General features: G+C 44.3%; 1 protein-coding gene across 9 annotated transcripts in view; it reads left to right on the forward strand.

The window, feature by feature from the left end:
• The window catches only part of ZBED1 (zinc finger BED-type containing 1), a 254,154-nt gene that overhangs the window by 8,039 nt on the left and 230,678 nt on the right, over positions 1 to 15,437 (forward strand). For 5 of the 9 annotated variants that reach the window (XR_007770959.1, XR_007770954.1, XR_007770957.1 and 2 more), the window contains exon 1: positions 9,990 to 10,081. The exons of 1 other annotated variant lie outside the window; for it this stretch is intronic. Coding sequence is in view for 1 of the 8 variants with exons in the window: in XM_050933119.1 (XP_050789076.1) it covers positions 9,105 to 9,216 (112 nt within the window). In the remaining 7 variants the exon portion in view is untranslated. Of the gene's footprint in view, positions 1 to 9,036; positions 9,217 to 9,956; positions 10,082 to 15,437 lie in introns of those variants that run through there. 3 more of the 9 variants (XM_050933119.1, XM_050933072.1, XM_050933083.1) reach the window with 3 other exon arrangements.

The following is a 15,437-nucleotide window of genomic DNA, read 5'->3' on the forward strand; positions in this document are numbered from 1 at the left end:
TCAGGTGTTTCATTATTCTGTTTTAAATGATCATTTCAGCCAGTTTCCCAGGTGTAAAACACATCTATCTATAATCCCCTACATATTGATTGATCCATCCCCTATTGTCCAATCCCAGCTTCTGGCAGTCAGATGGACCTAACCTCCATGAATTTATCTAATTCTTTTTTGAACCCAGTTATACTTTTGGCCTTTACAACATCCCATGGCAAAGAGTTCCACATGCTGACTGTGTGCTGTGTGAAGAAGTATTTCCCTAAGTTTGTTTTAAACTTGCTGCCTGTTAATTCCATTGGGTGACGCTTATTTCTTGTGTTATGTGTAGGGGTAAATAATACTTCCTTGTTCACTTTCTCCAAACGATTCATGATTTTATAGACCTCTATCATATCCCTCCTTAGCCCTGGTCCACACTACAAATGTATGTTGGTATAACTACATTGCCTCTGAGCGATGCAGTTATATTGATCTAACTCCTGGTGTAGAAAATGCTATGTCAACATGAGGGCTTTTCTTGTTGTCACAGCTACTACATCTCAGGGAGACAGAGTGCCTACACCAAAAGGAGTAGGTAGTATCTTTACTAAGTACTGCAGCTGCACCGCTGCAACCCTATAAGTGTACACAAGCTCTTAGTTGTCTCTTTTCTAAACTGAACAATCCCAGTCTTCTTAATCTCTGCTCATATGGAAGCTGTTCCATATTCCTAACCATTTTTGTTGCCTTTCTTTGTACTTTTTTCTGATTTCAAGACATCTTTTTTTGAGATGAGAAGACCAGAACTGATTGCAATATTTAAGGTGGTGGTGTAACATGGATTTATATAATGGCATTATGATATTTTCTGTCTTATTATCTATCTCTTTCCAAATGGCTCCTAACATCTTGTTAGTTTTTTTGACTGCTGCTGCATATTAAGCAGATGTTTTCAGAGAGCTATCCATGATGACTCCAAGATCTCTTTCTTAAAAGAAAAAACAAGAAAGGAAAAAAAAATTTAAAGACTTCTTAGTTAAATACACTGCTAAAAGTCTATCTCTATTGAAATTATTGCGATCTTAATTCCTCATGCCATAATTTCTTGTTATGTATACCGGGAATGACCCCTATATTTCTAAAGCAACTTGAGATCTGTGGATGAAAAATGCTAAGTATTATTATTAGGGCTGTCAATTAATTGCTTGAGTTAACTGTGATTAACTAAAAAAAATTAATCATGATTGAAAAAATTAATGAGATGAATCGCAGTTTTAATTGCACTGTCAAACTATAGAATACCAATTTAAATTTATTAAATATTTTTGGATGTTTTTCTACATTTTCAAATATATTAATTGCTATTACAACACATAATACAAAGTGTACACTGCTTTATGTAATTATTTTTTATTACAAATATTTGCACTGTAAAAATGATAAACAAAAGAAATAGTATTTTTCAATTCACCTCATACAAGTACTGTAGAGCAATCTATCATGAAAGTGCAACTTACAAATGTCAATTTTTTTGTTACAAAACTACACTCAGAAACAAAACAATGTAAAACTTCAGAGCTTACAAGTCCACTCAGTCCTCCTTCTTGTTCAGCCAATTGCTAAGACAAATAAGTTTGTTTACATTTATGATAGATAATACTGCTCACTTCTTATTTACAATGTCACTAGAAAGTGAGAACAGGCATTCACATAAGACTTCTGTAGCCGGCATTGCAAGGTATTTATGTGCCAGATATGCTAAACATTCATATGCCACTTCATGCTTTGGCCACCATTCCAGAGGACATGCTTCCATGCTGATGATGTTAGTTAAAAAAAAATAATGCATTAATTAAATTTGTGACTGAACTCCTTTGGGGAGAATTGTATGTCCCCTGCTCTGTTTTACCTGCATTCTGCCATATATTTCATTTTATAGTAGTCTCAGAAGGTGATAGCTCAGTGGTTTGCATACTGGCCTCCCAAACCCAGTGTTGTGAGCTCAATCTTTGAGGGGGCCATTTAGGGATATGGGGCAAAAATCTGCCTGGGGATTAGTCCCGCTTTGAGTAGGAGGCTGGACTAGATGACCTTCTGAGGTCCCTTCTAACCCTGATATTCTATAACTCAGCACGTTTGTTTTAAGAACACTTTCGCTGCAGATTTGACAAAATGCAAAAAAAGGTACCAATGTGAGATTTCTAAAGATAGCTACAGCACTTCACCCAAGGTTTAAGAATCTGAAGTGCCTTCCATAATTTGAGAGGGACGAGGTGTGGAACATGCTTTCAGAAGTCTGAAAAGAGCAACATTCTGATGCGGAAACTACAGAACCGGAACCACCAAAAAAGAAAATCAACTTTCTGCTGGTAGTATCTGACTCAGAGGATGAAAATGAACATGTATCGGTCTGTGCTGCTTTGGATTGTTATTGAGCAGAACCTGTCATCAGCATGGACGCATGTCCTCTGGAATGATGGTTGAAGCATGAAGGGACATACGAATCTTTTGTGCATCTTGCATGTAAATGTCTTGCAACACCAGCTACAACAGTGCCGTGCAAATGCCTGTTCTCACTTTCAGGTGACATTGTCAACAAGTAGCAGGCAGCATTATCTCCTACAAATGTAAACAAATTTGTCTGAGTGATTGGCTGAACAAAAAATAGGACTGAGTGGATTTGTAGGCTCTAAAGTTATTTGAATACAGTGTACAGTTATTTGTTGTACATAATTCTACATTTGTAAGTTCAACTTTCATGATAAAGAGATTGCAGTAGTTTATTTTGTTTTTTACAGTGCAAATATTTGTAATCAGAAATAAATATACAGTGAGCACTGTACACTTTGTATTCTGTGTTGTAATCAAAATCAATATATTTGAAAATGTAGAAAACATAAAAATATTTAAATAAATGATACAGTATTCTATTATTGTTTAATCGTGTGATTAATCATGATTTTTTTAATTGCCTGACAGCCCTAATTATTATTATTAATTTAAGACTTCTGATTAGCTGCTCCCTGGAACTTAGAATGATAGGAACATAGGCCTTGTCATTCTGTCTCAAGTGATGATCATGTAAAAAAATTAATAGAAGATTTAAAATTGAAAACTGAGGACAACTTGCAGCTTGCTTCTATGAAATGTGGTCATAATGAGATTTTCTGGTCACATGGCTGCAATGAAATTTAGTCATCTGTTGTGACAGAAACTTGTGGGTAGTGATTCAAAGCTATGTAGTACTCAAATTAGAAGGCAAAATAAATTAACAGATTTATATGACTACTTGGGCTGCTGCAGTAAGAAAGCTAACTCAAGGGTGTCTGGTTTCAGAGTGGTAGCCGTGTTAGTCTGTATCAGCAAAATGAATGAGGAGTTCTTGTGGCACCTTAGAGACTAATAAATTTATTTGGGCATAAGCTTTCGCGGGCTAAAACCCACTTCATCGGATGCATGCAGTGGAAAATACAGTAGGAAGATATATATACACAGAGAACATGAAAACATGGGTTTTGCCATACCAACTATAACGAGATTAATCAATTAAGGTGGGCTATTATCACCAGGAGAAAAAAAAAACTTTTGTAGTGATAATCAGGATGGCCCATTTCCAACAGTTGACAAGAAAGTGTGAGTAACAGTAGGGGAAAATTAGCATGGAGAAATAGTTTTACTCATCCAAATTTTGCCTGAAACGACCAATGTTTTTTTTATTTGGACAAAGCCACTAACTTGTGTTTCAGAGTTGGTTACTAATGAGAACTTGGTAAACTGTTTTTAATCAAGCAGCAGATTTATCATGAAGATGTTGGTTTAGCTTAGCATAAGCTATGCCCATTCATTCTATCAGGTAGATATTTACAGTAGATTCCACAGTGATGGACACTGTATTAAAAACAAAACAAAACAAACAAAAAACCCCAGATCATTGGATTGATTCAAAAAAAGCTCCTATTTCAGATACTGAGAACTCTTGTTGCTGAGTCACTGATGTTGCTGTTTGGCTTACATGATTTACAGAAATTCCATTAGGTGAGATTGGGAGCAGAACTGATGTTAAACTTAACATGGCAAAAACTTAAGTCTTACTCTTTCCTCCCAAATGTTCTCTACTCTTCTCTCTGTCACTGCTGACAAAACTGCTATGCTTTCTGTAACTGAGGCTTGTAATGTGAGAATCATCTTTGATGCCTACCTGTACCTTATCCTAAAAAGCCAGACTGTGTTCAGTTCTTGCCACTTCTTCCTCCAAAACACTTCTACAATGGACCTCTTCTTGCTGTCCACACAGCAGGACCTCTTGTCCAGACGCTCTTCATTTTCTGTCTTGATTACTGTAACGTCTCCATCTCTGAACACCCTGACTCTGGTCCCCTGAGCTCTCCAATCCTTTTAAATAGCAACTGCTTGGACTAGATCAGGGGTCTTAAACACACGGCCCGTGGGGCTCTTCTGTGTAGCCTGCCAAGCTCCCCACACCTCCCTGTCCTCCTCCAGGCCAGGGGTGGGCAAAATACAGCCCGCGGGCCGAATCCGGCCCATGGGATTGCCCCCCATGGCGCTGCAAGCCCTGCACTGCTCCCTTAAGTGGCTGGCAGTACATCCCTTTGGGCCGGAGGGGAGGGGAGAGGAGGCAGAAGGCTCTTGCATTGCCTTGCTTCAAGGTACCGCCCCTCGCAGCTCCTATTGCCCAGGAACAGGGAACCGTGGCCAATGGGAGCTTCGTGGGAGGTACCTGGAGCAGCAGCAGCAGAGCCCTGTTCTCACCCCCGCTCCCCCGGGGCCAGTGGTTCTGGCCGCTTCCTAGAACGGAGCAGCATGACATGGGGCCAGGAGCCTGCCCTGGCCCCGATGCGTGCCGCTGCCACCCCAGAGCTGCTCTAGGTGAGCAGCACTGGGCCAGAGCTCGCACCTCGCACCCCAACTCCCTGCCCTGAGCCCCCTGCCGCACCTCACACCCCTGCTGCACTCCAACTCCCTGCCCTGAGCCCCTGCTGCACTCCACACCCCTCCTATACCGAACTCCCCGCCCTGAGCCCCCTGCCGCACCTCCTCCCCCCGCTGCACTCCACACCCCTCCTATACCCAACTCCCTGCCCTGAGCCCCCTGTTGCACCCCACACCTCTCTTGCATCCCAACTCCCTGCCCTGAGCCCCCTGTTGCACCCCACACCTCTCTTGCATCCCAACTCCCTGCCCTGAGCCCCCTGTTTCACCCCACACCTCTCTTGCATCCCAACTCCCTGCCCTGAGCCCCCTGCCACACCCCACACCCCTCCTGTACCCAACTCCCTGCCCTGAGCCCCCTGCCACACCCCACACCGCTCCTGTACCCAACTCCCTGCCCTGAGCCCCCTGCCACATCCCACACCCCTCCTGCACCCAACTCCCTTCCCTGAGCCCCCATGCCGCATCCTGCGCTCCTCTTGCACTCCCTGCCCTGAGCCACCTGCTGCACGGACCCGCTGCCACACCCCTCACCCCTCTTGCACCCCACACACCAATTCCCTGTCCTGAGCCCCCTGCTGCACCCTGCACATCTCCTGCACCTCAACTCCCTGCCCTGAGCCCTGCCATATCCTGCATCCCTCCTGCACCCCCTGGTGACAGGGAAGGGGCAGCGTTGGGGTGGGGACTTTGGGGAAAGGGATGGAAAGGGGCAGAGAAGGGGTAGGAAGAGACGGGACAGGGCAGGGCCTCATGGAAGGGGTGGAGTGGGGGCAGGGCCGGGGCAGTGAGGGTGAGAGTGTCAGTGATGTGGCCCTCAGGCCAATGCTCTAGACCTCATGTGGCCCTTGTAGTCATTTGAGTTTGACCTCTGGACTAGATGATCCTGAAAGTCCTTGACAATCTTGTTTTCGTGAGTATGATGTATAAGATCATAAACTCCAACATTATAATATGTCATGATGGAACATACGGTCACAAATAGAGGCAAAAAGGAAGGCGCAGATGGGGGAGGTGCATGGATAAGTTGATGGGGGCAGCATTGTTCAGTTTCACTGGGTCACATAACACCTAAATTCTATACAGTAACTCCTCACTTAAAGTCGTTCCAGTTAACGTTGTTTCATTGTTATGTTGCTCATAGGTGCCAACTCTGTGCATGCTCCAGCCCTGGAGCATCCATGGAAAAAAACTGGTGGGTGGCAGCTCCCTGTGGCCCTACCCCGCCTCCCTGCTCCAGCTCACCTCCATCTCCTCTGCAAGCCTGCCGCCGGGTCCTGCTTCTCCCCCCTCCCTCCCAGCGCTTGCACCGCAAAACAGCTGATTTGCGGGGCAGGAAGGGAGTGGTGAGAAAGGGGAATGCGGCGTGCTGTGGGAAGAGGCAGGGCCGGGATTTTGGGAAGGGATCCAATAGGGGCATGTCATAGCATTCCCTCTCAGATCTGAACCTTAGAGTTCAGAAAATGAGATACTAGCACCTGAATCCTCTAAGCTTAATTACCAGCTTAGATCTGATAGCACCGCCACCACCCAAAAATATAGTGCTTTGGGGCACTCTGACCTCACAACCTTCCCTGGGGACCCCAAGAACCCAGACCCCTTGGGTTCTTAAAACAAGGAGAAATAAACCATTCCCCCACCTTTCCCCCTCCCAGAATTTCCCTCCCTGGGCTATCCTGAGAGATACTGATCCAACCTCTTAAATCACCATACAGAGAAGCATCTCCCTTCCCTTCCACCAAGAGGCAAACAGATTCAAGGAAAACAGAGAGAGATTCTATCTGTCCCCCCTCCCGTCTCCCCCACCCGTCCTGGTGAGTTATCCCAATCCCCTGGAATAAAACAAGGGAAACAGGAAAAAAAAATCAATCAGGTTCTCTAAAAAGAAATCTTTTAATAAAAGAAAGGAAAAAGTAAAGAATTATCTCTGTAACTTCAAGATGTAAATATTACAGGGTCCTATAGCTTACAGACACCAGAGGGACTTCCCCCCAGTACCAATACAAATCAAAAATTCCCAGCAACTACACATATAAACGTTAACCAGCCAGATCCACAAATGCAAATAGAGTAAAACAATCAAAAAGCCTAAACGGCCTGTTTTTACTTACTATTTGAAAAGAAACTTAGAGAGCCTGTAGTAATGTCTGGTCTCTCTCACACCCTCTGAGAGAAGAACACATAACGGACAAAGAACACACACAAAAACTTCCCTCCACCCAAATTTAAAAGTATCTTGTCATCTGATTGGTCTTCTGGTTGGGGTCCCGTTCCCTGCTTGTAACCCTTTACAGGTACAAGAGACATTAACCCTTAACAATCTGTGTATGACAGGGCAGGGAGGGGGCAGAGTTAGGGCAGGGACTTTGGGGATGAGGTTGAAATGGTGGTAGGGCCATGGATGGGGACAGGGTGGAGTCGGGGTGCGGGGGCATGGGCACCCATGTGCACTGGAGAAAGTTGGCGCCTATGATGTTGCTGATGTATTTGAGAACATGCTCGTTTAAAGTTGCACAATGATCATTTATAACGTTGTTTGGCAGCTGGCTGCTTTGTCCACTGCTTGCAGGAAGAGCAGCCCATTCCAGCTAGCTGGTGGCGGTTTGAAACTAGGGTGGACTGGCAGCCCCCCTATCAGCCCCCACCCCCTTAAGTTCCCTGTGCAGCAGCTGCCCAGCAGGCTATCAATTGCCAGCAGTTCAGCTGTCCCTTTCCGCACTGCCATGTGCTGCTCCTGTCCTCTGCCTTGGAGCTGCTCCCAGAAGCCTCCTGCTTGCTGTGGGGGGCGAGGAGGGGGGGACTAATGTCAGGGTGTCCCCCTCCCCCCTGCTCATGACCCATGCTTACCCCATCTTCACAAAGTGCGGGGGGGGGGGCGGGACACGACAGGGCTCAGGACGGAAGGAGCTTGCTGACAGTAGCTGCTATCTCAACTTGCTGATCTACTTAAAAAGGCAATACACTTAGAGTGGGATCAGCGTACTTAAAAGGGGCAATGCATGTCTCTCTCTGTTTCTCTCACACAAAGGGTGTGTGTCTCTGAGATGCTGGCTTCCACCCTCCATTTGTGCTACCTTGTAGCATGTGAGGCTACATAAACGTGTTAACCCTTGATGGCTCAGCCCAGTGCTAGTCCATCATTTAGCTGAAAGGCATTTTCTGGGAAATATCCCACCCTCTGATTTCACCACCTCAACCAAGCTTCACAATCATTGCTGTGTACAGTATTAAATTGTTTGTTTAAAACTTATACTATATATGTAAAAAATAGTATCTTGGATGGTGAAAAAATTTCCTTAGAACCTCCCCCATTTGATTCTTATGGGGAAATTAGATTTGCTTAACATTGTTTCGCTTAAAGCAGCATTTTTCAGGAAAATAACTACAACGTTAAGCGAGGTGTTACTGTATTATCACACATCCAAGGGTAGAAGGGACCATTGTGATCACCTGGTCTGACACCCTGCGGAACACAGGCCTTGGAACGTACCCAAAATAATTCCTAGAGCATTTTTTTTTAAATCCAATCTTGGTTTAAAAGTTGCCTGTGATGGAGACTCCACCACAATCCTTGGTAATATTGCTCCTAGGGTTTATTTCCCTGCTTGTTAAAAATATGTGTCTCATTGCCAGTCTGCGCAGTTTATAATTTAAGGGCAGCGGGCCCTGGCCTCATTTTCATGGCTGTGGGGGCCCAGGATCAGCGCTCCCTTTCAGGAGGCACCCACAGGGCCCCATTACTTTCCAGCTGCTCAGTTCTCCAGCCTGACTCTTCAGCAAATTCAAAAACAACCCGGTCCCCGGCCAGCTGGGCCTGGCACCTCCCGCCTCCGTGGCAGCTGGCGCAGCCTTGGCTGCATCTCTTCCCCAACTAGGGTTGCACCGTCTCCCCCCGCCCCCCCCCCGGCGCCTAGGGCGCTGCTGGAGACATGGGGCTCAGGGGCCGCTCTCCCCTTCCCCCGCCCTGACGCTGGGTGGCGGCGCACATGCCCAGAAGCGAGCGGCGGAGCGTCCGGGCCGTGCAGCCTGTGACAGCGGCGGCGCTCTCCGTTCCGCTGGGTGTGAGCTCTGCAGCAGCGCCGCGCCCGCCCAGCCCGGGAGCGGACACACACACACACACGGAGGCGCGCCGGGGCCCCGTCCCCGCTTCTCCCCGCGCCGAGGGGCGGGAGGCAGCCATGTCGCTATTGTCCCGGGCGCTGCCCGCGCTGCGGCTCTATTGCATCGGCCTCGCCGTCGCCCTGCACCAGCTGCTGCGCCGCCTCCGCCCCGGCGGGCCCCCCGCGCCAGGTGAGAGCATCGCGCCCCGCGCCCGCTGCTGCCCAGCGGCGCTCGGAGCCGCCCCGTGCGGAGCGCTGCTGGCAGGCCAGGGAAGCCGCGCAGTGGCACCAGGCGCGGACCGCCGGGCACTGAGCCTGCTCTCCTAACGGGGCAAGGGGGGAGAGCAGGAGGCCGGCGGCCGCTGCCTCTTTGTCGCCTTCCCTTCCTCCCCCACCCGGGCCCCGCTCTCCCCGGGGGGGCTGGGCCGTGACCTTGGCCCCTGCGCACAGCGAGGCTCTGCAGCGCCGCCCCCGGGCTCCGGCTCCTGCGTGTGCGCAGCCTGCCCTTCGGCCGCACGGGGGGCGCCGCTCCCTGCCAGGGCTGCAGTACCACAGGGCCTGGCCCTGGCGCTCCTCCCCCGGGAGCTGCACACGCCGCGGCTGCTGCTGCTGCGCCGGGCCACCGAGCTGCGCGCTCCAGCCTCCCCGCGGCCCGCTGCGCTGGCGCCCTCTGCCCGCGCCTGGCTGCTGGGCTGGGTCCGCTCCGGGCTGCTGGGCCCTTTCCCCTGCTGGCTTCGCAGGCAGTTCGTGGGCTTGAGCCTGCCTGGTTAGTGCTGGCATACTCGGTTACTGGGAGACACCTGCACACGGCCCCTCGCTGCTTGAACTGCCTCCATTCCCGTGCTAGGGGCATAGTCTCCCTCTCTCCCCCCACCAGTTTCTGCACTTGCCCCAGGCCGCTGCGTTAGGCCCTTGCATCCCTCTCTGTTGCTGGACCCGAGTGGCCTTGTGCTTCAGTTGCTGGACAGACTCCGGAAAGCTGGTTTCAGCTCCCCGCATTGCCTCAGATTCAGGCGTGAGTTTTGATCTGTTTGTGCCTCAGGTCCCAGCCTCATGTGAGTGTTGAGGATTGATCAGTGTTTGTGATGTGCTCAGATACTGTGGTGATAAATCTATAAGAAATCAATCCCCCTACTTCTCCTGCTGAACAAGAACTGTCTGCTTTGCCTGGCTACCTTCCTCTGTCCTGATCCTGCACCTAGATACTAGGCTAGAATCCTCCCTGTTCTCCTTGCCTGCTTTTGAATTCTGCAACTCAAGTAAATTCCTCCATCTCTGCTAAACTTGGGCACTGGACTTGATTCTTCCACACTCTTGGCCACTTGATTACATCCTCTCTAAAATCACTCTTCCAGTATTGATAGTGATGAACTTCTTCACTGAATCCAACTCATAGACTGCTAGTCTTTTCTTCCCACGCAGCCACTGGGGGGAGAGTTGGTGGACACATTCTATATGCTGAATATATATTGTTATTAATTGCCAGTATTTCAGGTGACAGTTCATTTGTGTTACATTTTTAAATGATTTTTGTGGTCAACAGAAAACTTAATGATGTTCTGTTTCCCCACATTAGGTGTCTATGAAGGAAGCTTGAGGTTTTAAAAAATGATTAGTCTGAGAATCTCTTCAGGCCAGACAGCAACACAGCAGGAATCTTAAATTTAGAAGGACACAAATTTTTAAAAACACTTCTTAATTTGTTGGTGCTTCTAACAGCTCCCTGCAACTTGGGAGGGCCTGAAAACCATGTGAGTGACAGCATCACTGCAGCTCACTGGTTCTGTTTATTTTCTCTAACTAGCTTCAAATGTGGCTCTTATGGAAGTGATGACGGCTTTAACAAGAATAACAACAGAACTGCAGGTATAGGGATGCAGTTCAGTGAGATTATTTAAAATATGAGGCCCGAATCAACTTACTGTATAGTTGAGGTACTAGGGAGGAGTGAAATAAATTTCTGTGTCAACCATTAATTTTTGTAAAATTAATGCAAAGACTGGACAGCACAGATTTTCACACATGGATTCATTGGGTAATGTTCTTCCATACTAATAATTCTAATGCAGATTTGAGTTTTGCTCTCATTCCCAAAAACATATAACATGCCAAAAAGAAAAAAAAAGCAGATGTGTGCCTACAATTTTATGTCAGCTGAGCATTCTTCTAGCATTAGTTTTTCTTGGCAGGGTAAAATTGTGGATTATGCCTAGGGTGTGTAATGCTGTCAAAATAGTTTAAAACTGAACAGAAATATTATGACAAAGATTGACCCAAACATTTTATTTTGTTGTAATCTTAAATATAATTAACAAATCAGAAAATATCAAGAATGTATTTGAAACAGTGTGATTAAAAAACAAACCAGCTTGTGAACAGGGGTGTTTTGATATGGACGTTAGCCTAGTCTAGGTAAGATTTCAAAGTAGTGATCACAGTATGACAAAAACAACACTTTAAAATGTGAAAGTAATTATATGTGTTTTAGAATGGACATAGTTAATCTTGGATCAGTAATCTGCTACTTTTATTGGAATAAAGATGCAACAATTGTGTCAAGAAGTTAGTAAACTAAAAATATTTTAAAATACAGAAGCTGAAAGCTTTTTTTAACCCTTGTAGTCCTCAATTCTCAAAAAGATATGGTTACTGGAATAAAAGGTGCATAAATCAGGTATCAATGAGAAACATTTAAAAAAACATTGGGGGGAATAGGAGAGAGCCAAAGATTTGTAGTTTAGCTCCTCAGGTCTCCATGTTCTGGAATTTGGACCTCAAACCTACTTGACCTTATCTACGCTGGCAAGCCACATATCCATAATTCAGCATTGGTGCAGCTCCATGGTGGAAGCTATATTATAGAAAGCCATATGGCATCCAGTGATTGATCTGCCCTGTGTTGAATTAAGGTTTGAAGTGTACTAGTGTAGCTGTAGCCCTTATATCATCAGAAGCTGCATTCATTTAAAAAAAGTTTGTTATACTATTTCACAGAAATATTCAGAAGCTGCAGTCTAAAGTAAACTAAATTAAATTAGTCCTCTTTTCCTGAATTAATCAAGGTTGTATGCTGTTTTCACTCCACAATTTAACTTGTCTTTCTAAAAACTAACTCCTCTCCTACTACATCCTGCTAATATTTGTCTAATTTTAGAGATATTGTTTAGGATGGTGTGTATGGAAAGGACAGTTTGAACTGTACAGATGAGCGGCTCCAGGGGCAAAATATATTGCAGTAGTTTTGATTTGTGAATTGAAAACACAAAGGTATATAACATGAAGGTGCAGACATGAAGGTGTAAATTTCACAGCATTCCAGGGTAGAATATCAGGAAGTTTGCTTCAGACTCTGAAACTGAAACACAGAAGGAGGAATTTCAATGCAGGTTGTGAATTTAATGTAGACTTCACAATTAAGTGCAGTGCTGGATAGTAAAGGAGGAAGAGGAATAATATGAATTATTATTTAAACATTTCTCAATACTAATTGTATAAAATAGTATAATTAAAGATCAGTATGGTAATATATATCTGTTAGTGCTGTGTGTACAAAAATAATTAATTATTCAAATAGATGCACTGCATGCATATTCTTCTCCTACTGCTTAACTTTAATAATTAAAATAAATGCTCTTACTGATATTTTAATGTAAGGTGTGACTTTGCCTCAAAATCAAGTTTTAAAAACAAAAATCTAATCAGTGAATTTACAAAAGATGAGCTAGCTAATTGTGACACCAGGAAGTTAATACAGCAAATGTGGTTCCAGCCCATTGAAAGTCATCTAATTGTTTTTTATCTTTTTAAAATAATGCTCTGTCTGACACTAATTGTTTCACAGAATACGATTTTCTGTGATCATGTTGAAGAGTTGTCAGAAAATTTTTGTTTTTTCTCATGCTGCATTTGATCTTTTATTGCATAAATCGTTTCACTGAAATTTGGCTTCAGACATACTCGATGCTGCATGTTTTGTACTTGTAGAGAAGACTTGTTAATGTTTATATATGGTACTTGAGAGATGTAGAAAGTGACTTAGAACTGAGTGCTAATATTACTCATTCATGTTTTTAAAAACATCTCTTAACCTGAGATAGACTTTAAATGTGCCCAATTTTCTCTTTCTAATTAATCTAAATGAAATTATTTTCTTCTGGCTTTCATTATAATTTACAAAACTATTAATAATAGAGAACTTGGGTCCCCCTCAGTTTTGATTCAAGTATTAATATCTTTTATTTCATATGGAGAACGTATTATAATAGATAGAGGATGCTGTACTTCCTGTCTTAAACGTATGTTTCCCAGTTGTTAAAATGGTTTCACTCCAGAGACAGTTTGTGATCCATTGCTGGTGAAGTGATTCACATATATGAGAGGAACAATATCTGGGATCCATCAAGATGAAAGGAACTATATATAATGTACACGTAAGATATTATTAAATTATATTCAGAAAAAGTCTACATTTAAAAGAGAGCAATTTAGATAGAAAAGTTATGTGTGGTTCAGTATTATAATTAAGGTGGTGGTATGCTGATGTATCTTTAACTGTGGCAATGCTACGGTGTACCGCTCTAGTTAAACGTTGAGTCTATATACAAATGATAGAAAAGATCTTACAGTCATAAAATCAGGTGGAGTGAGCCTGGGACACTCATTCACTTTGAATGAATGTGTGTTTTCTTGTTCTAGGACAGGATCTGTAGGTTGTAGAATTTCCCTCCTTAATTTTAAATATTAAAGGCACACCACCTGTTTTATTACGCTATTTCCTCTTTGCATCCAGGAACCTCTGTGTTACAGTAAGGGATACTATGGGATAAAATGAAATTTGTTGAGTCTGTATGTGTATCAGAAACACTGTGACATGGCTTGAAATAGAGGTATCTGAAGCAATAACAACAGCAAATACTGATATGGTACATCATGCCAGTGCATAAGATGAAGCTATTAAAACCATCATCTGTAACATTATACTGTATATACCTCTCTTTCAAAGTTATATTTTCATACAATGAGAATGCATAACATGGAGTTATTAATATGGATCTTTGGAATGATACAGCACAATCATGTTGGGTCAGTATTTCATATTGATGACGGAAGCACTGAAAATAGTCATAGCAAAGGACATACCTAAATTCAGAGCACATTTTAAAAAACAGAATAGTTTTATCTCCTGATGCAGAATCTTCAGATGTAAATATTTAAAGAAATCAACCAAACCAGAAAAATCTGCAACTCCCCCTCATCTGTAACCTTCAGTAACCTTGTCTTACTATTTTATTAAAAAAACCCAAAATATTAAAAAATAACTAGAATAGTTAAAAGGAACAAAAGTCCCTTACTCCATAAAGTCAAGTATCAGAGGGGTAGCCATGTTAGTCTGGATCTGTAAAAACAGCAAAGAGTCCTGTGGCACCACCTTATAGACTAACAGAAGTATTGGAGCATGAGCTCTCCTGGGAGAATACCCACTTTGTTGTATTGGAGCATGCGCTTTCGTGGGTGAATACCCACTTTGTCGGATGCATGTGACATGCATCCGACAAAGTGGGTATTCACCCACGAAAGCTCATGCTCCAATTCATCTGTTAGTCTGTAAGGTGCAACAGGACTCTTTGTTGCTTTTCTCCATAGAGTAAGCCCACAGGAGCAACTGCACTGAAAAGATATGCACAAACATTCCTGTAGGTCTGCAACAATGTCATGAAAAGCCTACTAGCTTGTTTTACTTATCCAAGGCTTTCTTTTTCTGTTTCCTGGCATGGTGCTGCCACTGACAGGGAAAGATGGGGACATGTCCTCTTCCCCCAACTTACTGATTTGTTGACGTGCCATTCTCAGTAGAATGCATCATGAATGTATTCTCAACTCTGGTCTTCTCAAATTTTTGTATGTGCCTGCACCACTGTTCCCTGATGGCTCCCGTACCCTCTCCTTACTGATCTTTTTGTTACCCATTTACTAGGCATTTCAAGAATGGGGCTATTTGTTGTTCTGAGGGTCTGTTGGCAATGATCTGGCTAGCTTGCAGCCATGGTAGAGGTAGACAAAGCAACATCTACAAATGCAGTCTCAGCCATGTGTAGTGGTGCACTGGTGCAGAGAAATGAGCTCTGGCAGGTAGTTGCTTGAAGGGAGACTGGTGGCTTTATTATACTTTTCTGGGAAAAATATTTTGCCCCATGCAAATCTGTAGCTATAATTTTCCAGAGCACACTCTGTAGAAAACTCTTACATTTGTTCTTCTGAACAGCTAAAAAGAATGTTCAAACTGACATATTTCAATGCATTGATAGAAGTTCCCCTGCATGCCTCTCTTCCTGCAATTATAAGGTGCTGATTTTCCAGGAGCCAAGAGCTCTGAACAGTAATTCCACAAAGAGGCAGGCAGGAAAGTCTTCA

This window comes from Gopherus flavomarginatus, chromosome 1 (genome assembly GCF_025201925.1).
Source record: "Gopherus flavomarginatus isolate rGopFla2 chromosome 1, rGopFla2.mat.asm, whole genome shotgun sequence".
NCBI classification, from domain to species: domain Eukaryota; kingdom Metazoa; phylum Chordata; order Testudines; family Testudinidae; genus Gopherus; species Gopherus flavomarginatus.